The 23,950-nt window shown below is 41.4% G+C and overlaps 1 protein-coding gene across 4 annotated transcripts in view; it reads left to right on the forward strand.

Moving 5' to 3' along the window:
- Positions 1-1,829: 1,829 nt before the first annotated feature.
- UHRF2 (ubiquitin like with PHD and ring finger domains 2) overlaps positions 1,830-23,950 on the forward strand; it is a 98,891-nt gene continuing 76,770 nt past the window's right edge. For 3 of the 4 annotated variants that reach the window (XM_010357537.2, XM_030919796.1, XM_030919794.1), the window contains exons 1-3: positions 1,830-2,320; positions 9,248-9,478; positions 22,696-22,955. In XM_010357537.2, coding sequence (XP_010355839.1) covers positions 2,168-2,320; positions 9,248-9,478; positions 22,696-22,955 — 644 coding nt within the window. In that variant the 5' untranslated portion in view covers positions 1,830-2,167. The remainder of the gene's footprint in view (positions 2,321-9,247; positions 9,479-22,695; positions 22,956-23,950) is intronic. The other variant, XM_030919795.1, reaches the window with a different exon arrangement.

The following is a 23,950-nucleotide window of genomic DNA, read 5'->3' on the forward strand; positions in this document are numbered from 1 at the left end:
AAAAAAAAAAACAACGTTACTCCACAAGGCCACAGAATAACCTTATAATAGTAAATAGCATAACCTTATAATAAATGGTTTTGCCTTACTGGGATAGGTAGTAAGTGTGCTTTAGGTAGATTTGGTTTGTGCAGATATAATTGCGGTTTTTGCCATCGAAAGTAATGGCAAAACCGCAATTACTTTTGCACCAACCTAAATATCTGATTTACATATGTAATACATACTCAATATTTGCTTTAATTAAAATAGGGCCAGACAAGTGAATTACATTTAGAGGTTCTAGTAACTGAAATTTTCACAGGGGCAGAAAACCAAAATATGTATGTGCAGTTAATTTTTGTCTCTCCTGTGTTGGGCCATCTTTTTTTTCTCTCTCTCTCTTCTTTTTTGAGATGGAGGCTCACTCTATTGCCCAGGCTGGAGTGCTGTGGCGTGATCTTGGCTCACTGCAGCCTCCGCCTCCCAGGTTCAAGCAATTCTCCTGCCTCACCCTCACGAGTAGCTGAGACTACAGGCACCTGCCACCATGCCCAGCTAGTTTTTAAATTTTTTTTTGGTAGAGATGGGGTTTCCCCATGTTGGCCAGGCTGGTCTGGAACTCCTGACCTCAAGTGATCTGCCCACCTCGGCCTCCCAAAATGCTATTACAGGCCCGAGTTACTGCGCTCGGCCTTTCTCTTCTTTTTCATGATATACTACTGGTCTTGTCTGTGCTTGTAATTATTTTCGCTGTATATTAGTTTATTACAAAAAAAAGATACTCTTATCTTTACGGGAATAATTGGCACCGATCTGAATATTCAAGTCACCAATTTTGGCAAATATGAAGTCCAAGTTGTCTTGGTTTTCTTTTACATCCTGTCTCCCTTCTTGCGAAGACATATTTTCATTTAAAATAAATCCACTCACCCCTACCCCAACTCCCCAGCTGTAGCAGGGAAGGATTAAGTAGGGGGCGGGGTAAAGCCCTGTTAGGTAGCGCGGCGTTGGGCCTACTTCTGAGAGTTTAATCCTAATAGGGAATTCGGAGTTCTTTCTTCGGAGGCGCGTAGCTCTGCATTATTTAAAAATGTTTTCCGCAAACCCGCAATCCCTTAGGCCAAAGGCACCCCTAACGAACGGAAATATCCCGAGCTAGAGAGCGGCCTTTCCGGCAGTAGCCCCGGCTCCTCCAAGGCGGGAGGATCGGCTGGGAGCGCTGCAGGTCAGAGAGGGCGATCCCAGCGGGACCCGCGGCCTGAGGCTGGGCCTGGGGCTGCCGCCCCCTCCAGGCGACGGGAAACCCTCGGAAGTGGGTTTCCGCGCGAAAGCAGCATTGTGGCCAGTCAGGAAACGCCTTCGCGAAGCAGGAGGGCCCCTGGGGCCTTTCCCGGGCGACCCGACCTGCATGGCCGCGTGCCGGGAGCTTTCCTGTTGAGCGCGGTGGAGCGCGCACGTTTCCTTCAGTTCTTTCTCAGAAGTTTAGGCCGCACCCGCCCGCGCCCCCTTTCCACGATTATACAAGAGCACGCCAGGGTTTCTTATTTTTGGTGTGTTTTTGAGACCAAAAACCCCTATCCGCTAAGCCTGAGGAGACGCCCGCCCCCTCAGCCCTGAAATGAGGCCACAAAACGGCAACCGATGTGGGCAGCCGCGCAACCGCCCCAAACCCAAAAGCTAGAGGGCGTGCCCAGGGGCCAGGTGCAAGCGGTGGGGAAAGTAACGGCTTTTGGTAGCCCCGCCCCTCCGTCCCGCCCTCTCCGCGCCTGCCCATTTTCTTTCCCTCGGGTCTGTAACCGTCTCTCGGGCCGCTTCCTCTTTAAGGCGGAGCCCGGCGTGGATCTCGCGAGATCCGGTTTGGCGCCGTGACCTCCATGTGGGAGCTCCAGCTCTATAAGTAAACACTCTGCGCGGCGCAGACATGGCCTCTTCCTCTTTTTGAGGCGGTGTCTGCAGCAGCGCCTCAGAGTGGTTCCGGTCGTCTCTTCTCAAGTCGGCTGGTAGGTCGCGCGGACTGAGAGTCGCCGCCGCCTGTTGGGCCCGGCGTCCGGTAGGTCCAGTGCGTGCGCTCGCCCGCCTGCCGCGGAGGGCCCGAGCCGCAGGGGAAGCGGCGCGGGCCGGGCGGGGCGCGGCGCCCCGAGCGCAGGGGGAGACAAAGGGGACCGGCTCCTCCTTAGGCGCCAAGATGTGGATCCAGGTTCGCACCATTGATGGCTCCAAGACGTGCACCATTGAGGACGTGTCTCGCAAAGCCACGATTGAGGAGCTGCGCGAGCGGGTGTGGGCGCTGTTCGACGTGCGGCCAGAGTGCCAGCGCCTCTTTTACCGGGGCAAGCAGGTGAGGCGCGCCCGCCGCGCCCCTCGCGAAGCCGGGGGCTGGAACAGCTGGGCTCCTCTGGATGCACGGGTCCCAGGGCTCGGTGCACCGCGCTCTGTTGTCACCTGGCTCCGCTGCGGGTGGGCAGCCCCCGCGAGGCGCAGCGTGCGGGGCCCCGTCCCGCCGGGTGGGAGGGAGTGGGTCCCTGCCAGCCCGAACTGGAGGTGCGCCGAGCGGGGTCAGGTGAGGGCGTCCGGGGCGCAAATACCTCGCCGTTTGTTTTTGGTAGGACAGCGGCCGTAGGCACTGGACGCCCAGGTCCCTCGCTTCCCGCGCTCGGCGGGGCCTGGGGCCCCCAGAGGGCGGGGAGGGCAGAGGGCTCTGGCGGCCATGCCTCCGCGCGGGAGACCAGGAGAGCTGGCTGACCCGGCTGAGCGTTCGCCTCGCTTCTGTGGCTCTTCCGCGTCTTCGGCTCCTAAAAGGGGGAAAAGTCAGGCATTGAGCTCTCAAGAACCATACCTCTGCTTCCTGACTGGTAGAGAATTCGCGCAAACTGAAGATTCGAAGGGTTTCCAGAACTTCTGGTCCCTCTTCCTCGCCGCCTCTCCTAGGTTTGGAATGTCTCGAGGGAGGTTAGAGACCTGGGCATGAAGCAGCTGTCGGTTTAACCGGGTGCCGAGTTTACGACTGCCCAATATAGGCCAGAGTGAAAAGGAGTATAAAACTGTTTTGCTCTTCTTCTCGCCTTCTAATACTCATCTCGTTCACGCTTTTAGCACGGCACTGCAGCATAGCCAGCAGTGCATACTTGAAGGCTGTCTGTGGGCACCTCTGGTATTTTTATGGTCTGGCCAGTCTAAGATTTTTTTTTTTCCTACTCCACAAGTCTGTTACAATCTATACCCCTAGCCACTCAGACCCATCATATTTTTCTTTGTCTTCATGTTTTTGTTAATACACTAAAAAGTTGGCATCCTGAATTGATAGACCACAGTTTGGCTCCAATCCTGTGGTTTGAAATAAGTGTAGCTCTTTGATTCGGTAGAAGTAGCCTACAGTCGGTAGAAGTAGCCTACAGTCGCAAACTACTTAAAAGGAATATTTTCCTCCCCTTCACAGGCTTAGTCTTCGAAGACTGTCCAGAAATTTCATAGTAACAAATTACACTTTGGGAAGGAGAGAGCTGCTTTTTTCCCCCCGTTTCTTTCTCTCTTTAAAATAATGTTATAGCACCTTTGATTTGTGTTTGCAGCCAGTTTTGTACTGACTCCTTAGTGTTTGACTTGTAAAACAGGTATTTAGTTGTAAGCTTTGCTTTTGAAATATTTGTACACTTGTTAAATACTACCTAGATTTGTTTTGCTGTGCCTCAGGTGGCTGATATTGTTTCCTTTTGATCGTAAGTGAAAAAGCATGTAATCATCTGATGCATTTTATTTTCTAGCTAGGGACAAATAGTACATGAATTCCTAGGACACTGGTGATTTCAGCACCAGAAATAGAAATGAAGGATGTTTCTGGGTGACACCCCTAAAATCTTTATTATCAGATATACTAAAATAATTATCACGTATGGGATTGGGTTAAATTCAAGGCAACAAAGTAGACTTTCAGTAAACCTGGAAGCTCATTCCAGATTCCAGGGAAAACTGATGATAACCGTTGAACTTCTCTTCCAGGATCCTCGTGGGTAATTCAGTACTCTGGTTTCTTCAGCCCAGTGATAAACCAGTAGGAAAGAGGAATAGACCTTTGGTGCCAGCCATTAACTTGGAGACAGAAAAGGAAGGTCATTCGTACCAGCTGTGTGTTCGCTTCCTTATGAGCTGACAAGTAGCTATGGCAAGAGTGTTCTTTCTTGGTCTTTGGAGCTCCACAGATGAGTTAGCCTGCCTGTAGCAGGTAGCTACTGGATTGGCATAACAGAAAGTCCCCATCCTGTAAAATACCGTGTCCTCATTGGGAAAAGGTACCCCTTCTTCAAAATGCTTTACTGCCACGTAGTGAAAAATGTCATAAATGGCAGACAGTACATTTATTTTTGTTTAAGTGGACCCGCCCCACATACTGCATTCGTGTGTTAGGTTGCAGCTTTTAATCTTTCGTATGTATCAGAATCTCTTATGGATATGTATTATAGATGTTCAGCTCACCCCAGAACTGCAAGTAGTTGAATTTAACAAGACCCCACGGGAGATTCTGATAACACCAAGAGTTTAGAAAATGAATGTTGAGAGATAGTCTCCTATTAGTCTCTTACTATTCAGAGTATGGTCCCTGGATTCTCAGGACTAGCAGCATTGGCTTTACCCGGAAACCTCACGCCAGACCTACTGAAGCAGAATCGGTATTTTAACGATCTCCAGGTGATCTGTATGTAAATGAAGTTGGAGAAGCAGTGTTAATTGACTCCCCCCCCCCCCCCCCCGCTTTTTTTTTAGCCGAAGTCTTGCCCTGTCGCCAAGCTGAAGTGCAGTGGCGCGATCTCGGCTCACTGCAACCTCCGCCTCCCGGGTTCAAGAGATTCCCCCGCCGCAGCCTCCCAAGTAGCTGGGACTACAGGCGCGCCACCACTCCCGGCTAATTTTTTGTATTTATTTTAGTAGAGACGGGGTTTCACCATTTTGGACAGGATGATCTCTATCTGGGACCTCAGGTGATCCGCCCACCTCGGCTTCCCAAAGTGTTGGGATTACAGGCGTGAGCTACCGTGCCCGGCCTTGACTCCACTTTTGAGTGTCAAAGTGGAAACCTGCAATACAAAGCTATAAGTTCTGGTTAGAGTGGGATAACATGCTGTGAACATTCTTACCTGGGAAGTTGAGTTTGAGGAACGCGGGGATTGGGTCTTTTCAAGGAAGAGTTATGTTGGTGGATCTCTAAATGTTTTGAGAATCCAGAGCTTTTCCTATTTTAAAGGATTCCCTCTCCTGTCATTCTTTCACTCCTTACCGCTGTAGAGATGGCCTTAAAATAGATAATAATGTGGGGTATGAACCATAGTTGAAGAAAAAAGTTGCCCCTCCCCCTTGGCTTTCACACAGAATATAAAAGTACTTGCTTGTTTAAAGGAGTATCGATGTATATATTATATATGATGTATATAATATATATATATAATAGGTGATGGATACATGAAAGTTATTAACTTATCCCTTCACTGGCAGCACTCGTCAGTAGTTGCTTGGGAATGACTTCCCACTGCCCTCTCAGCCACTTCCACTTGGCATTTGCTTTCTAGTATTCCCTTGCATTATTGTTGCAGTTCCTCTTGTTACCTGGAATTTCTTCTTTCAACTCAGTAAAATTTCGAGAGTGGTCTGACAAAAATTCCTAACAATTTTTGCTGCTTAAGTGTTGTAAATCCTGCATCCCCATCTTCAAGTATGGCAGTTCTCAAACATTTACTTTTGAGACATTGGTGGACCTAAGTTACATGCTTCTGACTCATAGATGTTTGTAATTTCTAAATGACTGCTTCCTGTTTTCCCTACTTGGAGCATAATTTGAGTGTCAGAGATAACTTTCAGTCTTCTTTCATTAAATATGGAAGAACTTCAGTACTTCTCAAGTAAATCATCTCAACACTTCACAGCTCTTCATAGTATGTGAAGCTTTGTGGAATAAAGTTGTGTGAAACTTGTTATTGCAGTAGATAAATGGTCACTATTGTAGGAAGACTGAGGGAGTACCTATGAATTAGGGAAGGAGTGGATAATCTGGGTTTAAAAAGCCTGTCATAGCAAGCATGAGGAAAGGTGGTTGTGTGTTACTGTGGATATAACTCATTATAGGGCCTCATGCCCTATTATGCTCTTACGACATTTTTTCCTGTTAAATCAAATTTTAAAAAGTACCACTTGAAACAGCTTGTATTTACTCATGACAGTCATTTAATAGAAACTAACCAGGAGTTGAATGTAGAATTACCCTCACCGTCCCTCTGACTCTGGTTACTCAAACTAAGTGGAAAAATGTTCTTTCAGTTTCCAGCAGTTTTATCACTTTAACTGCTATCTTCATTTTTGGAAATATCCTGCTAGTTAATTTGCATGTTTTATACTGTTAGAGTTTTTATTATCTTTAAACACTTCCATTTAAAAATAGTCATAATGTTTATCAGTTCTATGTTATGCTTTTTCAGCTCCTTCAGAATTAGGTATTTTGTTTGAGTTTTTTTGTGGGGGCTGTTGGAGAATGTCAAAACGATGGTGTGAATGCAGTGTTTGCTCCTTGAGTTTTTTGGGGTTTTTTCCTCCTCTATGGGAGTTCAAGACTAGAGGGTGTTCCTTTTTGTTTTTTTTTTTTTGTTTGTTTAGAGGGTGTTCTTTTGTTTTGTTTTTAATCAAGGAAGCAATATTCACATCCCTATCCTTATTAAGGCTTATTTGCTTACTGACTTGGGATACTACTTAGGCTTGTTTAGAGTAAGCATGCTAACTTGTGAGGTAGTACATAATTTAATTCCCTGACTGGGAAACTTGTGAAATTCTTGATCCCTTGTTCTACTTGCCAAATACGAATACCTATAGTGTTTGAGATTGTGCTTCTTGGGTTCTTGGACCACCAGATTTCAAATTACTGATCTAGTAGATTAAAAGTTTTAAATTCAAGACTTACTTTTATTTCCTTTTGGTTGACTTCTCAAATACGGTGTTACTTTGTTAAGAGTTGTGCATGTTGAAAAGTAATACATATGAAGAGTAGAAAATGAGCAATTTAAAAATCGATTATGTTTCTGGGAAAGTGATAGTTCTGGCCTGAAAGGAGTTTAGTTTTCTTGTTTCGTTGTATTATAGTGAAATTGCCAACTGAACTTTATAAAGAAACAAAATGGAGACTTAATTTCCTAGGGCTGTTGTATTAATGTAGCAAAACCTGGGTGGCTTAAAACAATAGAAATTTACCCTCTCACAGTTCTAGAGGTCTACCAAGTTGTCAGCAGGGCCATCCTCTGATAGCTTTAGCAGGGAGAACCCTTTACACTTTGCTGGAATTTTTCTTTCTTGGCTTGTATTAAGTACATCACTCCAGTCACAGGGCTGCCTTTTTCCTGTGTCTTCACATTGTCTTCCTGCTGCATCTTTCCAAATGTCCCCTTATTGTGAGGACACTAACCATGTTGGATTAGGGCCCTAATGGCTTTGTTTTAACTTAATTACCTCTCTAAAGACCCTATCTCAAAGTGAAATCACATACTGAGGTACTGGTGGTTAGGACTTCAACAGAAAATTTTGGCAGGGACATAACTTCCTTAGCCCATAACAGTAGATTTTACGTTTCTTTTGTTAAATTTATTTCCTGATTATCTCTTTAAAAGACTCTGTTTCCAATAAGGTCACATTCTCAAGTACCATGGATTAGGATTTCAGCCCATAACTCTTGCCAAAATATGGGTGGGTTGCAAGATAATTTATTCACTATTCATCCTGGAAGACTTCTTGATAAAACTTTATAGTTCTTGCAGATGGATAGAATTAGGGAACTTCAAGCAAGTGGAGTAGCATGAGCAAGAATTAGAATTATTCCTTCTTGGGTTTTTTTCTGCTTGACTTAAAAAATAGAAACCTACTGATAATGCTTTATTTTGCTCTGTCGCCCAGGCTGGAGTGCAGTGGCCGGATCTCAGCTCACTGCAAGCTCCGCCTCCCGGGTTCACGCCATTCTCCTGCCTCAGCCTCCCAAGTAGCTGGGACTACAGGCGCCCGCCACCTCGCCCGGCTAGTTCTTTTGTATTTTTTTTAGTAGAGACGGGGTTTCATCGTGTTAGCCAGGATGGCCTCGATCTCCTGACCTCGTGATCCGTCCGTCTCGGCCTCCCAAAGTGCTGGGATTACAGGCTTGAGCCACCGCGCCCAGCCCCTGATAATGCTTTAGAAAGATAAAATATTTAACTTAATGTCTTTTTAAAAAGTGAAACACTGAGCTGATGACTTAATGTCTTTATGAAAAATGAGGTCATAAAACAACTTTGAAAATTCACATTTCTTGAAGTTGATTCAAGCACTGATTAAAAATAAAACTTGATGAGAAATTAAATCTAGTTTAGAGTTTTTCTGTTTAAGTCATAAGGTCACAGCAACCTTGAAACATTTTGGGTTTGATTGATTGATTGATTTAGAAACAGTCTTACTCTGTTCCCCAGACTTGAGTGCAGTAGCATGATCATGGCTTACTGTAGCCACGACCTCCTGTGCTAAAGTGATCTCCCGCCTCAGTCTCCTGAGTAGTTGGGACCACAGGCATGTGCAGCCACACCCGCCTAAGTTTTTTATTTATTTTTATTTTTTGTAGAGATGGGGTTACCCAGACTGGTCTGGAGCTCCTGGGCTCAAGTGATCCTCCCACCTTGATTTCCCAAAATGTTGGGATTACAGATGTGAGGCATGAAACCCAGCCTCTTTTTTTTTTTTTTTTTTTTTTTTGAGACAGTCTCTCTCTCTCTGTTGCCCAGGCTGGAGTGCAGTGGCACGATCTTGGCTCACTGCAGCCTCCGCCTCTGGAGTTCAAGAGATTCTCTTGCCTCTGTCTCCTGAGTAGTGGGATTACAGATGCACCACCACACCTGGCTAATTTTTGTATTTCTAGTGGAGACGTGGTTTCACCATGTTGGACAGGCTGGTCTTAAACTACTGACCTCGTCATCTGCCCTCCTCGGCCTCCCAAAGTGCTGGGATTACAGGCGTGAGCCACCGCGCCCGGCTTTTTTTGTTTGTTTGTTTTAATGGCTAGCAGTGTTCTCTGTAGTGAATATGGAGTAACTATTAAGAATTTATTGGGGTCCAGAGAAGACACTGACATCAGAGGCCATTAAGTAATAAGAATGGTTTTAAAATTTCTAAATTGTAGTGCTATGGATTTTAAGTTTGACTAGGACATTTGAGCAAGTGAAAATGTAGAAAGATACATTTTAGAGAAGGATTTCAGTATTCTTTCTTTATTTTCTAGTTGGAAAATGGATATACCTTATTTGACTATGATGTTGGACTGAATGATATAATTCAGCTGCTAGTTCGCCCAGACCCTGATCATCTTCCTGGCACATCTACACAGATTGAGGCTAAACCCTGTTCTAATAGTCCACCTAAAGTAAAGAAAGCTCCGAGAGTAGGACCTTCCAGTCAGCCATCTACATCAGCTTGTGCCCATCTTATTGATCCTGGCTTTGGAATATATAAGGTATGTTGTTTTCTTCAGACTTACTGTTGTGAGAATACAAATAAATTTCTTTTGTGTTCAGGATGTTTTGAATAAGTAAACATTGATTGCCATTTGAAAATAAAGATTGGGATGTTAATACAGTAACTTGTAAAAGTAGTCTTTTAAAAATTGATATGAAATACATAGACAAATATACAAGATGTATATGTACAGTTTAAAGAACAATAATGGAAATAATTGTGTAATTGCACCAAGGTTAAGAAGTAGATTGATTTGGAATCCTTTTTTTTTTTGGATACGGAGGCTTGCTCTGTCACCCAGGCTGGAGTGCAGTGGCACAATCTTGGTTCACTGTAACCTCTGCCTCCCAGGTTCAAGCAATTCTCCTGTCTCAGCCTCCTGTGTAGCTGGGATTACAGGCGTGCGCCACGACACCCAGATAATTTTTGTATTTTTAGTAGAGACGGGGTTTCACCACATAGGCCAGGCTGGTCTCGAACTCCTGACCTTAGGTGATCTGCCCACCTTGGCCTCCCAAAGTGCTGGGATTTCGGGGGTGAGCCACCTTGCCCAGCCTTAAATACCTTTTTAAAGCCTCATATGTGTCCCTATCAGAACACTTCTCCCTCTGTCTCCCTAAGAGGTAAACTGCTTATTCTGACTTTCATGCTCATTTTGTTTTTCTTTAGTTTTGCTACTTATGTATATTTCTCTAGGCAGTATGTTTTGTCTATATTTGAATTTTATATGATGGAATTCTACTTTTCCTCAGCATTGAAAGATTCTCTGCATATAGCTGTGTTTTATTGCTTTTCACTATTATGTCATTCCATTTTATTAACCTACCACAGTATATTTAATGCATAGATACCTGGCCTGTTTCCAGTTTCAACTATTTTAAACAGTGCTGTTTTGAATCTTCTGTTATCCTGGTGCATATGTTCAAGAATTTCTACCTAGGATTAGAAGTGCTAGTTGTTCACCCACAGGGTACTGCCAAACTACTATACTTGGTTCCATTGGTCTATTTGTCTGTCTCTGTTCCTATACTGTTCTGAGTACTGTGGTCTTATGGACTGTTTTGATCTCCCTTTCTCCTATCTCCCCAATTTCTTTTCACTTTCAGGGTCTCTTGGTTTTCTCGGCTTTTAATATTTGCATACAAAAACTGTAGAAATAGCATGTAAAGCTCTACAAATAATCTGATGGGATTCTATGGGAATTGCATCTATAGATGAGCTTGGAGAATCAAGATCTTTACAATGTCGAGTCTTTTAATTCATGAATATTAAAAGACTTCTCCATTAACTTAGATCTTTTTCTTTCCTTCTTGTATTTATTTATTTACTTATTTTTTGAGATGGGGTCTTGCTCTGTTATCCAGGCTGTACTGCAGTGACGTGAACACGGCTCACTCTAGCCTCGACCTGCTGAGGTCAAGTGATCTTCCTGCTTGGCCTCCCAAAGTGCCAGGATTACAGGTGTGAGCCACTGTGCCCAGCTAACTTAGATCTTTGACATCTTAATTAGTTCTCTCTTTACATATTTAATATTTTGCTTTATTTCTGATAGCTTTGTTTTTGATGCAATTATTATATATGGTTATCTTCTAAAATAGTAATCTGTTTGCTGATATATAGAAATGAAATTGATTTATTTGACTTTTGTAACCAGCAACCTTTCCTATCTTTGTAACTTCTTAATTCTTATCAGTTGGGATAAATGGGCACCTATACTGTTTTTCAAAGCATTTAAGACCAAATATTAAAAATCAGTAGATGAAGTAAATTATTCAAAATTATTCAAATGGAGATAATTTTGGATATATGGAAAAATACCAAAAGATATAAATATGTATATGGAAAGATTAAGAAGAGATAGAACTATGTTTCCAAAGAAGGTACCAGGCTTGGGTGGCTGAACTGTTTTAAACCTATGAGGAGTAGATCATTATAATGTTACCTAAAATTACCTACAACATAAAGAAGGAAAACTTCCTATTGCTTTATAAATTGAGTTTAATACTGATAACTAAAACATGACAAAAAGCACATCAGCATCACTAACATTGATATAAAACCTAAGTTCTAGTCAGCAAATAGAATTATGGCCGTATTCACTGATTTAACTTGCTTTTAAAAAATTATGGCTGCTGGGCCGGGCACGGTGGCTCAAGCCTGTAATCCCAGCACTTTGGGAGGCTGAGACGGGCGGATCACGAGGTCAGGAGATCGAGACCATCCTGGCTAACACGGTGAAACCCCGTCTCTACTAAAAAATACAAAAAATCTAGCCGGGCCAGGTGGCGGGCGCCTGTAGTCCCAGCTACTCGGGAGGCTGAGGCAGGAGAATGGCGTAAACCCAGGAGGTGGAGCTTGCAGTGAGCTGAGATCCGGCCACTGCACTCCAGCCTGGGCGACAGAGCGAGACTCTGTCTCAAAAAAAAAATTATGGCTGCTTATTAAAAATATATTACTTAAAGCACATATGGTTTGTCAGGATGTGGGGACAGTTCATTATTATAAAATGTTTCAGTGTAATTCATTGTACTAATAAACCAAAGAAAACAAATTAATTTAAAATGTTTTCTGCATTTAAATACAAATTTGAGTCATTTGTGATTAAAAAAAAAAACTCTTGGCTGGGCACGGTGGCTCACACCTGTAATCCCAGCACTTTGGGAGGCTGAGGTGGGTGGATCATGAGGTCAGGAGTTCAAGACCAATCTGGCCAAGATGATGAAACCCCATCTCTACTAAAAATACAAAAAATAAGCTGGACGCAGTGACTGGTGCTTGTAATCCCAGCTACTTGGGAGGCTGAGGCAGGAAAATCGCTTGAACTTGAAGGGTGGAGGTTGTGAGATTGTGCCACTGTACTCTAGTCTGGGTGACGGAGTGAAACTCTGTCTCAAAAAAAAAAAAGGAACTCTTGATAAAAGGAATAGACAGCATAGGTTAATATCTTAAACCACATTCTATGCCAATATTCCCTTTAAAGACAAGCCAGATGAGGAAGCCAATTAATGCTTCCTTATTTGACATCTTTCTGGAAGTACTAGATAATGCAATTAGGCAGGAGAACAAAATAAAGTGTAAATATTAGAGAAGGCAAAGTTATAGCCTATGGATACTTGGGAAAGCTGAGAAAATGTTTTAGAAAGTTATGAGCAATCACTAAAGTGGCTATCTTCAAAGTTAACATTGAGCTACTGATAGCTCAAGGAATTACTACATCAATTAGAACAGGAAAAAGAATTGCAATAACAAGAGGTAAAATCTGGGAATAAGTTAAGACTTATGTAAATTAAAATAGTGCTATGTAGTGGTCACAAGACAGAATTTTTAGCACTGAAAGCCAACTTGCCATTTTTTTCTATATTACTCTGATTTCATCCACCTTTTAAATACCAGTACTTTCTGCATTTTTTACATTTTTACTTTTTTATTTGTGTTACCACCTCCGTCATTACTTTTAAAATAAACTTATTTTAGAACAGTTTTGGATTTACAGCAAAATTGAAGATAGTAGAGAGTTTCCGTATATCGCACACCTAGTTTTCCCTGTTAACATCTTAAGTTAGTATGGTGTATTTGTTGAAATTAATGACCCTTATTTTCTTAGCTTTTACCTCATGTCCTCTTTCTGTTCCAGAATCCCACTAGGATACTATACTGTATATAGTTATTAAATCTCCTTTGACATTGACTGTGACAATTTCTTGGGTTGGGTTTTTTTGTTTTTTTTTCCTGGTTATGTAACCATTTTGAGGAGTTCTGGTCAGGTGTTTTGTAAAATCTCCCCCATTAAGATTCATTTGTTTTCCTTACTTGTCTGCGTTTGGGGAGGAAGACTACAGAGGTGTTTTCATCACGTATATAGAGCACATACTATCAATATTCTATTTCCTAAGTATAACTTGGGTTTTACATCAGTAATAACATTAACACTGATGTGAACCTTAATCATCTGCTGGGGAGGTGTTTGTCAAGTTTCTCGACTATTAAACTCACCCCACACCCCCTTCCTGTCTTTCCATACTGTACTGTTTAAGAGAAAGTTACTGTACAGTCCACACTTAAGGAGTGGGAAGTTAATGTACGCCCTCTACAAAAATTATTTAAAATTATTCAACATGGGAGGTGTATTTATTCAGACATTTACATCAGTATGGACTCATGCTCAAATTGTTACACTTTTGGCCATTAGAAACTCATTTATTTGATGACTGTGTCCCTTTGACATACCCCTATATCCTCCATTATTGTGGGTGTTTTGTTTTTCTTAAGCATTATCTTACTTTCTGGCACTACAGCATGCTTCAGGTACATCTTGTATATTTCCTGCTTCAGTCCTAGAATCAACCATTTCTCCAAGGTTCCTTTAATTGTCAAATGATAGGGGTCGGGCAAGGTGGCTCATGCCTGTTATCCCAGGACTTTGGGAGACTGAGGAGGGTGGATCACTTCAGGTCAGGAGTTTGAGATAAGCCTGGCGAACATGGTGAAACCCCATCTCTACTAAAAATACAAAAAAAAAAAAAAATTAGCCGGGCGTTATGGCACATGCCTGTAATCCCAGCTATCGGGAGGCTGAGGCAGAAGAATCTTGAACCCAGGAAGTGGAGGTTACGATGAGCCAAGATCGCGCCACTGCACTTCCAGCCTGGGTGACTGAGACTTTGTCTCAAAGTAAATAAATTTAAAAAAATAAAACAAAGATCTTGGCTCTAGGTATGCTTCTTACTATTGGTGTGTCATTGCTTTTAGAGCCTTCAACAGACAGCAGGGAAATAATACATATTTGTACTAACCTATGTATATGTACATCTGTGAATATTTACATAACCGTCTGTATATTAAGCTTACAATATTACTTTTCATCTTTGACCAGAGTTTAGAATCGGCTGCTTTTGAATGGATTGTTTTGGCAGTGACAGGATGAATTTGCTTTCAAAGGAGGGCCAGTTTATGTATCTGCACATCTGAGATTAATCAAGGTTCAGCAGTTCAGGTCAACTTAAATTTGTTTAGCAAACTTCTCAGTACCCCACTATTCCTTCCTCTTCCCTCCCCAGTCTAATTCAGAACAGCATCATGAGAAATTACTTCTCTCAGCAGGTCTTTGCTTTTTATTTTCGGTGTTAGTGCTTTGGCTGTGAACTACAGAATTTAAACTCTATTTGACATCTCTTCTATTTCCAATTATTGTATAGTATAGATGTTAAAGACTTGAGCTTTGCCATGAGACCTGGTTTCAAATTTCAGTTCAGCTGCTGCTTGGTTATACAAATTGGGAAGTAAATTTTACATTAAGGCTCCCTTTCCCCATTTAGGAGCACATTGAAATCTAGTAATTCTCAGAAGGCTGCTGTTCATACAGTAATAAATTTAGAGCTGTGTTCAGTCTTAGTTGAAGCTACTGTAGATTTATTTACTTTTGGAGGGATGAACCTTAGTAATTGTCATAGGTATTTGAAATTTTGACTGATGCCTTTTTTTTTTTTTCAGATAGAAGTACATATTTCTGGATAGTTCATTCCGTAAATAGTTGGATATCTAGCATATGTTTGTAATTGGTATTCTGCCTTCACAGAATTTTTATCACATACTGGCTTGTTGACTAAACTGAAAACCATTTAGAAGCTGCTGCTTTTGAAATGATTTGCTTTATTTATTTTATTTTATTTTTGAGATGGAATCTTACTCTGTCGCCCAGGCTGGAGTACAGTGAGCCATCTCAGCTCACTGCTACCTCTGCCTCCTGGGTTCAAGCAGTTCTCCTGCTTCAGCCTCTTGAGTAGCTGAGATTGTAGGCACCCGCCACCATGCCTGGCTAATTTTTGTACTTATAGTAGAGACAAGATTTCACCATATTGGCTAGGCTGGTCTTGAACTCCTGACTTCAGGTGATCACCTGCCTCGGCCTCCCGAAGTGCTGGGATTACAGGCATGAGCCACTGTGCCTGGCCTAAGTTGGTTTGTTTTAGATTTGCATTGGGTTTTTTGTATTTCCCATAGTGCAAGTCTGAGTAGTTAATATATAAAAACTTTAAGTTGATTATAAGTCACGTAAAAATTGGGTGTTTTATTGCTTTTGTCTTGAATTCTTGGTTATGCCACTTGGGAAATATATATATATTTTTTTAATAGATGTAGAGCTTTCTGTAGTTGAAATTGCTTTATGGATGAGCAAACGTTTTTGGACTTTTCCTTCTGACTGAAATATTCTTTGAATGTTATGATAAGCAGGTACAAAAGATGAATTTTCAAATTAACTTTATTCAGAACTGGCATAGGTAAACATTTAAACTATATGTTAAGATGAAATTTTAGGCCAGGCACAGTGGCTCACGCCTGTAATCCCAACACTTTGGGAGGTTGAGGCAGGCATATCACCTGAGGTCAGGAGTTTGCAACCATCCTGGCCAACATGGCGAAACTCCGTCTCTACTAAAAATAGAAAAATTATCTGGGCTTGGTAATTCCAGCTACTTGGGAGTCTGAGACGGGAAAATCATTTGAACCCAGGAGGCGGAGGTTTCAGTGAGCTTAGACCGTGCCACTGCATTCCTACCTGGCTGACAGAGCAAGACCCCATCTCAAAAAAAAGAGAAATTTTAATCAAGTTATTTATTACCCAGTATCATTATTTTGCTCTGTTTTATAACTAAGCAATATTTAACCAGTTTCAGATATTTTCATAGTTATTGCGAGAAACTAGATACCACTACCACATATGGAGAGCCTATGAAAGATTGTACAGAGGCTGGGTCCATCCGTTCACATTGTGTGTGCATTTAACATAAATTGAATCACACCGGGTCTAGATTGGGAACTGATTTTCTGCAATAAGATGGACGTTCAAACCTAAGTTGGTTTTAATTTTGGGTTTTGTATATGGAAGCTTTTTATGATACCAGAAACATCGTACTTTTCAAACGACTGTCATCCTGGCCTAAATGATGACGGTTTAGAATGACGGTAAGCCTTTACAGTTTAGCTGAACATGTGGCACTGTTAAACTTCTTACATATTTTCTTATGCTTATTGTATAATTGAAAGCACTGGAAAGAGGAGAATTATCATTGATATCTTAGTATATTATTTCTTTTATCGTAGCACAGTTCTTGATGTTTAACCTTTTTGATTATGAAATGTATTAGACAATACAAAGAGTACGATCAGTGTCTATAAACACCACCCAAGTTATGAAATAGAATAAGAATACTCCCAGGAACTTACCAATTCCCTCCTCCTGATTATAACTCCCTCTTCCCTATTTGTAACTGCTACCCACACTTCTATGGTAATCATTTCTTTGTTCTTTACTAACTTTCTTATTAATATTAACCTTTAACAACATATTAATAATCTTTTCTTTATGCAACCCTAATCGCTAATTTTCTGGTTTCTGAACTTAACGTAAATAGAACCATATTGCTTTTACTTTTTTTTTTTTTTTTTTTTTTGAGACAATCGCATTCTGTCACTCGACTGGAGTGCAGTGGCGTGATCATAGCTTACTGCAGCCCCAGCCTTCTGGGCTTAAGCGATCCTGCCACCTCAGCTTCCTGAATAACTGGGACTACAGGTCTGTGCCACCATACCCAGCTAATTTTCAATTTTTTTGTAGAGACAGGGTTTCACTGTGTTGTCCAGGCTGGTCTTGAACTCCTGGGTTCAAACAGTCCTCCTGCCACTTCCTCCCAAAGTGCTGGGATTACAGTGTGAGCCATCACACCCAGCCCAGCATTTTAAAATTTGTGATTAAAGAAAGATGGGGCTGAGTGTGGTAGCTCATGCCTGTAATCCCAGCACTTTGGGAGGCAGGGGACAAGTAGATAGATCACTTGAGGTCAGGAGTTCGAGACCAGCCTGGCCAACATGGTGAAATTCCATCTCTGCTAAAAATACAAAAAGTTAGCCACCGTGGTGGTGGATGCCTGTAATCCCAGCTACTCAGGAGGCTGAAGCAGGAGAATTGCTTGTACCTGGGCGGCAGAGGTCTCAGTGAGCCAGCATCACGCCCCACTGCACTCCAGCCTGGGCAACAGAGCAAGACTTCGTCTCAGAAGAAAAAAAAAAAAAAAGGAAGATGGTACAATGAAAGAACGATTTTCAGAGTTGGAGAACCTGTGGTCTCAGCTTAACACCTACATTTTTTACCTGTGTCCCTCTTGAGCAAATGTATTTCTTGTCTGGACCTCATTAGAAAATGGGAATTATTTTGTATTATATTTAAAGGAGGTAAAGTATGTAGTGGTAAACTGCTAATGTTTACTAACAGTATGGTAATAAGACTATACTCTGCGGTTTTTTGTTTTTGTTTTTGAGACAGAGTCTTGCACTATCATTCATGCTGGAGTGTAGTGGTGGGATCCACGCCTGGCTAATTTTTGTGTTTTTTAGTAGAGGTGGGGGTTTGGCCATGTTGGCCAGACTGGTCTCTAACTCCTGACCTCAGATGCTCCTCCTGCCTCGGCCTCCCAAAGTGCTGGGATTACAGGCATGAGCCACTGCACCCAGACTATACTCTTTGAGTTGTAATGAGTCTTAACATTGAGCATATATACTTAGTAAGGAGACAGTTGTTTCATTTGTGTGTACTATATGCTTGCTGGGTTGGCATGTTACATGAATTTTCTCACTTTATTTCAAATACACTGCAAGATGCTGGAACAAATTAAGTAACTTGTTCATGGTTACACCTAGTAGGTGATAGATGAAGAACTTGAACCTAGTTTTACCTGCAGAGCTGAAGTGTTTTCCGCAGAACAAATGATACCTAGTATATAGTAAAACCGTCAAATATTCACTGTTGGTATTTTTTTGTTGTTGTTGATTGCTCCTTGCCTCCCTTACTTTAGTTTTTAAAAATATTAGATATTTGGACAGGTAAAACCTTTTCTCTAAATGTGGCTTTTTTTTTTTTTTGAGATGGAGTTTCACTCTTTTTGTCCTGGAGTAGTGGCACAATCTTGGCCCACTGCAACCTCCACCTCCTGGGTTCAAGTGATTGTCCCGCGTCAACCTCCTGAGTAGCTGGGATTACAGGTGCACACCACCACACCTGGCTAATTATGTACTTTTAGTAGAGACAGGGTTTCGCCATGTTAGCCTGGCTGGTCTTGAATTCCTGACCTCAGGTGATCTACCTGCCTTGGCATCCCAAAGTGCTGGGATTACAGGCGTGAGCCACCATGCCTGGCCCTAAATGTGGCTATATGTTTGATGTGAATAAATGCAGCTCTTAAGTATAGAATTATGTGGTTGGCTTAAACTTTTTTTTAGCTTTTTAGCTCAGCTCCTCTTCCCCCCCATATTAATCTTTTAAAAATAATTGTATATGATGTTTTGACATCTTTGGGGGCCTTACTGGCTGAGGAGAGATTGCCCTTCTTCCTAGGGCTAGCTTATTCCTGGAGATTGTAAACAGCTGATCAGTGAGCCTGCCTTTCATATACAAAACATGTAATCCTGAGTCTATGCACTTAACTACCTCCCTTATCTAACTCTTAAACACCGAGCCAATATTCTGCCATGATCACCCAGGGTCAGGTACCAAACAACTACAGACCACCCCTACAATCCAAAGCCTACTGACATTATTCAAACTAGCCATCTTGTTTCCTCTGCCTTGCCTTTCCCATGGAAAACACAATAAAGGCTCTGGATCCTAATTTTCGCCAGTTCCCTCTGCCTCCTGACCAAACCTAGTGCTTTCCTATATGTCTCCTTCTCTTGGGAAGTAAGTAATTATTCTTTCAGTGGCATTGGCCTCTCTGTGTTGTCACTCAGTTACATCAATAAAAATCTCATGAGTACAATTCAGATGTTCCCACATAGGCAAATTCTGTTTTCCTCTTTTGTCGTCTTGTCTGCTATTTTGCTACTCCTCTAGCTAATTATTTCAGTTCTTAATTTGTGCTAGATTACTTAGTTACCATGGCAGGATCTTCTGTGTTCGTATTAATCACACAGGCCTAAGTATTTTTCCTCTGAACTGCCTTTAAAATCCAGGCTTTATAACACAGCTTTATTTATTTATTTATTTATTTATTTATTTATTTATTTTTATTTTTTTTTATTTTTTTATTTTTTTTTTTTTTTTTTTTTTTTTTTTTTTTTTTTTTTTTTTTTTTTTTTGAGGCGGAGTCTCGCTCTGTCGCCCGGACTGGAGTGCAGTGGCCCGATCTCAGCTCACTGCAAGCTCCGCCTCCCGGGTTTACGCCATTCTCCTGCCTCAGCCTCCAGAGTAGCTGGGACTACAGGCGCCTGCCACCTCGCCCGGCTAGTTTTTTGTATTTTTAGTAGAGACGGGGTTTCACCGTGTTAGCCAGGATGGTCTCGATCTCCTGACCTCGTGATCCGCCCGTCTCAGCCTCCCAAAGTGCTGGGATTACAGGCTTGAGCCACCGCGCCTGGCTATAACACAGCTTTAATATCTTGCATGCATCTTGGCCTATTCAAATTTTGCCTGACTTAGTATGTGTATTCAGTGTGCAGAAAGTTTTGAATTTAAGAGCATTTCTACCTCCGCCCAGTTTATATGCATTTCTGTGAGTGGTTACAGCAATACTTAGTAGGATACTTACTATACTTAGTAGGATAGTATTTTTTTGGCCAGGCAGGGTGCCTCGTGCATGTAATCTCAGCACTATGAGAAACCAAGGAAAGAGGATTGCTTGAGGCCAGGAGTTCAAAACCAGCCTGGGCAACACAGCAAACTCTGTCTCTGCAAGAAGTAACGTCAGCTAGGTGTGATGGCATATATCTGTAGTCCTAGCTGCTCAGGAGTTTGAGTTCAGGAGTAGGAGGCTGCAGTGAGCTGTGATCACACTGCTGCATCCAGCCTGAGCAGCAGATAGCCTGTCTTTAAAAGAAAAAAAAAGAAAAGAAAAATTCTTGTTTCCAGTTGTAAATCTAGGTTTACTATATTCAAAGAATGCCCTACCTTTGTGAGTTGATATGTTCTATGTGTTGATGTTCAAACAATGGCAGTATTTTGAGGTTGATTTAGGTTTCTGTTAACTTTAGTTTTATTTTTAGATGTTAAGGTAGCCAGCTATTAGATCTTCGTGCTAGTGTCTTACATTTGATAGGCAAATTCAGTACTTCATTTGTGCCTCCTCATGTTCCTTAGTAAGGCTGATACAGCTTAATGTATTTTTGCTGTTACCATTTTAGTATCAACTATATGCTGCATTCTTTGCAATATTTTCATAGTGATATATGAAACTTACATTTTGATTTGCTGCAAGAGTAGTAACCTCAGTTTATTCTCCCAAGTATGATGGACCTTAACATTGATTATTTTCATTTTTACTGTGTTATCTACAAGAGACTAAATGTCTTTAAATTTGTCAGTGACTAGTATGGGAGAAATGAGCCTATGTTTATTTGATACATGAATTAATTTATGTTATGTATGACATGCTCCATCTCTGTCATACCCAGCATGATTGGCTGTTAGGTTTTCATTTTTTCCTAAACTCTTCATTCTTGTGTAATATCAAACCTTATGTCTTTCAAGCTATTTTATTGCTACAGTGTTCATTACATACACTGCCTTTGGTCAAATGTACCTATTCTAGTAGTGGCAGTTGATAGTTTTTGGTTTGTCTGTATTTCTATCCTCTGTCAGTTTGTGATTTGAAACCTTTCATATTTTCAGTAACTTACATCTAAGTTCCTCACTTCCTTTGAAGTTGCTGTTTACCTGTCTTGTCATTTATCAAGGTTCATGGTATAATGGCAAGAACGTAAGCTTCAAAGTCAAGATGGCTTCAAATCCTAACCTTACATTTCATTAGCTTTAACCTAAAGGAAGTTAATTTCTCAGAGCCTTTGTTTCCATATTTTGTAAAACAGGAATTAAACTTGTTAGGGTTAGACATACCTGAGTAAGGAAACTTGAATAATATCTGGCATACTGATACTTAACTTTTAGTATATACTTCTCCCACAAGGTATGCCATCTATCAGACACCTTAGGAGTGGTGTCTTCTACCTTCAAGGAAAGGGTAACTTGATGAAATAGTGATCTTGTGTTGATTTCATTTTTTCCTTTTTAAGGGCTTAAAAAGAAGGTTGAAGGAATTTCTCTTGGTTATTGTCCTGAAAGGGCTCTGGCCCTTTTTTTTTTCTTCTTGTTTTTCTTTTTGAAACAGAGTCTCACTATGTTTCCCAGGCTGGAGTGCACTGGCACCAATCTCTGCTCACTGCAGCCTCCACCTCCCGGGTTCAAGTGATTCTCCTACCTCAGCCTTCTGAATAGCTGGGATTACAAGCATGCTCCACCATGCCTGGCTAATTTTTGTATTTTTTAGTAGATACTGGGTTTCACCATGTTGGCCAGGCTGGTCTTGAACTCCTGACCTCAAGTGATCCGCCCCTGCCTCGGCCTCCCAAAGTGCTGGGATTACAGTGTGAGCCACCATGCCTGGCCTGATCTTTTAAACAGTGTTTAAAAGGAGAGGATTTTTTATTTTAACCTTCCATTTCATAACTCTTAATTCTCTGATATACCTGTCTTTTAATACTGTTTCCTTTTGTCAGATTGCATGGGTTAGTTCTGGATCAGCCACTTGACTTGACTACATCCATTTTGTGTCTTACAGCCCTGTTCATTTTTATATTTTATCTTTGTTCTTTGAGGTGGTAGATAAATGTATTTGCCTAGTAAGTTACTAACTAGTGATGGAACTTCACCATTTCGTATAGATGTGTTCATTAGACTCTTTTTTTTTTTTTATTGTGCATAATTCTCTCATTTTCAAGTTTTGTTTTTCATACTTTACTGTTTTCTGGTTGGACTGATTATGTAAGTTATCTTTAGGATTATGAAGAAATTAATGGAACAGATTAGTCATAATAGTTTAAAGTCCTGGCTTTTCATTAGTGTCATTCTTACTTGATGACTTGCAAGAATGACTCTTAGGCACATAAGAATTACATTTTCAAAAGTCTAGTGTATACGTCAATAAGGAGTAAAGAAAACACCTATTTCATTGAAGGAAATCAGGAAGAAAGTTAGTTTTCATCTTAGTCAATAGTTTGAAGATAGCACAATTCAGAAAGAATAGTTTTGATCTAATCTTATTAATCACTTTAAACATGAGTAGCTGCAAATATTGTTTACCATGATAACCCACAAATAACTTGAGTTATATTAACGTTTATGAAGCAGTAGACAAAATTAAGCTTCATTAACTGATTTTAAACTTTTTTTAGGTAAATGAATTGGTGGATGCCAGAGATGTCGGCCTTGGTGCTTGGTTTGAAGCACACATACATAGTGTTACTAGAGCTTCTGATGGACAGTCACGTGGCAAAACTCCACTGAAGAATGGCAGTTCTTGTAAAAGGACTAATGGAAATATAAAGCATAAATCCAAAGAGAACACAAATAAATTGGACAGTGTACCCTCTACGTCTAATTCAGACTCTGTTGCTGCTGATGAAGACGTTATTTACCATATCCAGTATGATGAGTAAGTGCTCAAGCTATTGAGGACTTTATTCATATTTTCATTTGTAGAAACAAAGCCTTCTATTTCAAGATTCTTCTAAATAGTCTTTCTGAAGAAATCCTTTAGAGATTATGTTCAATTTGTTACTTTTTGGTTTTGGTCATTGTACTCTAATAAATAAGGGCCCTTTAGCTCTCTATTGTCTCTGGGTCTTAAGTGGTTTATTTTTCAGTATCATAATATTGGCTTAATTTAGGGTGTATGGGTTTCTGTTTGTCTTTTTCTCTATTAGGTGGTCTTTTTATGAGACAGAGTCTCTCTCTCTGTCGCCCAAGCTGGAGTGCTGAATGGCCTCCTACAACACAGCCTCCTGGGTTCAAGTGACTCTCCTGCCTCAGCCTCCTGAGTAGCTGGGATTACAGGTGTCTATCACCACGCCTGGTTAATTTTTCTATTTTTAGTAGAGACGGGGTTTCACCATGTTGGCCAGACTGGTCTCAAACTCCTGACCTCAAGTGATCCGACCCCCTTGACCTCCCAAAGTGCTGGGATTACAGGGGTGAGCCACTGTGTCCGGCTCTATTACGTATTTTGATAGGCATTTTAACAGTATTTTGGAAACTATTTTATAACATGTAGTGTAATAGCATTAGAGTGGCATCTGTATGTATGTGTTGTAGGGAGTGGGGACAGGATCTCACTTTGTTGCACATGCTGTAGTACAGCAATGTGATCATGACCCACTGCAGTCTCCACCTCCTGGGCTCAAGCGATCTTCCCACCTTAGCCTCCCAAGTAGCTTAGAATACAGGCATGTGTATTACCATGCTTGGCTAATTTTTTTTTTTAGTTTAGTTTTAAGACAGTGTCTCACTCTGTCACTCAGGCTGGAGTACAGTGGTGCAATCTCTGCTTACTGCAACCTCCGCCTCCCCAGGTTCAAGCTAGTCTCTTGCCTCAGCCTCCCGAGTAGCTAGCATTACAGGCGTGCACCACCACGCCTGGCTAATTTTTGT

The sequence above is a fragment of the Rhinopithecus roxellana genome, chromosome 16 (assembly GCF_007565055.1).
Source record: "Rhinopithecus roxellana isolate Shanxi Qingling chromosome 16, ASM756505v1, whole genome shotgun sequence".
Taxonomy (NCBI): Eukaryota; Metazoa; Chordata; class Mammalia; order Primates; family Cercopithecidae; genus Rhinopithecus; species Rhinopithecus roxellana.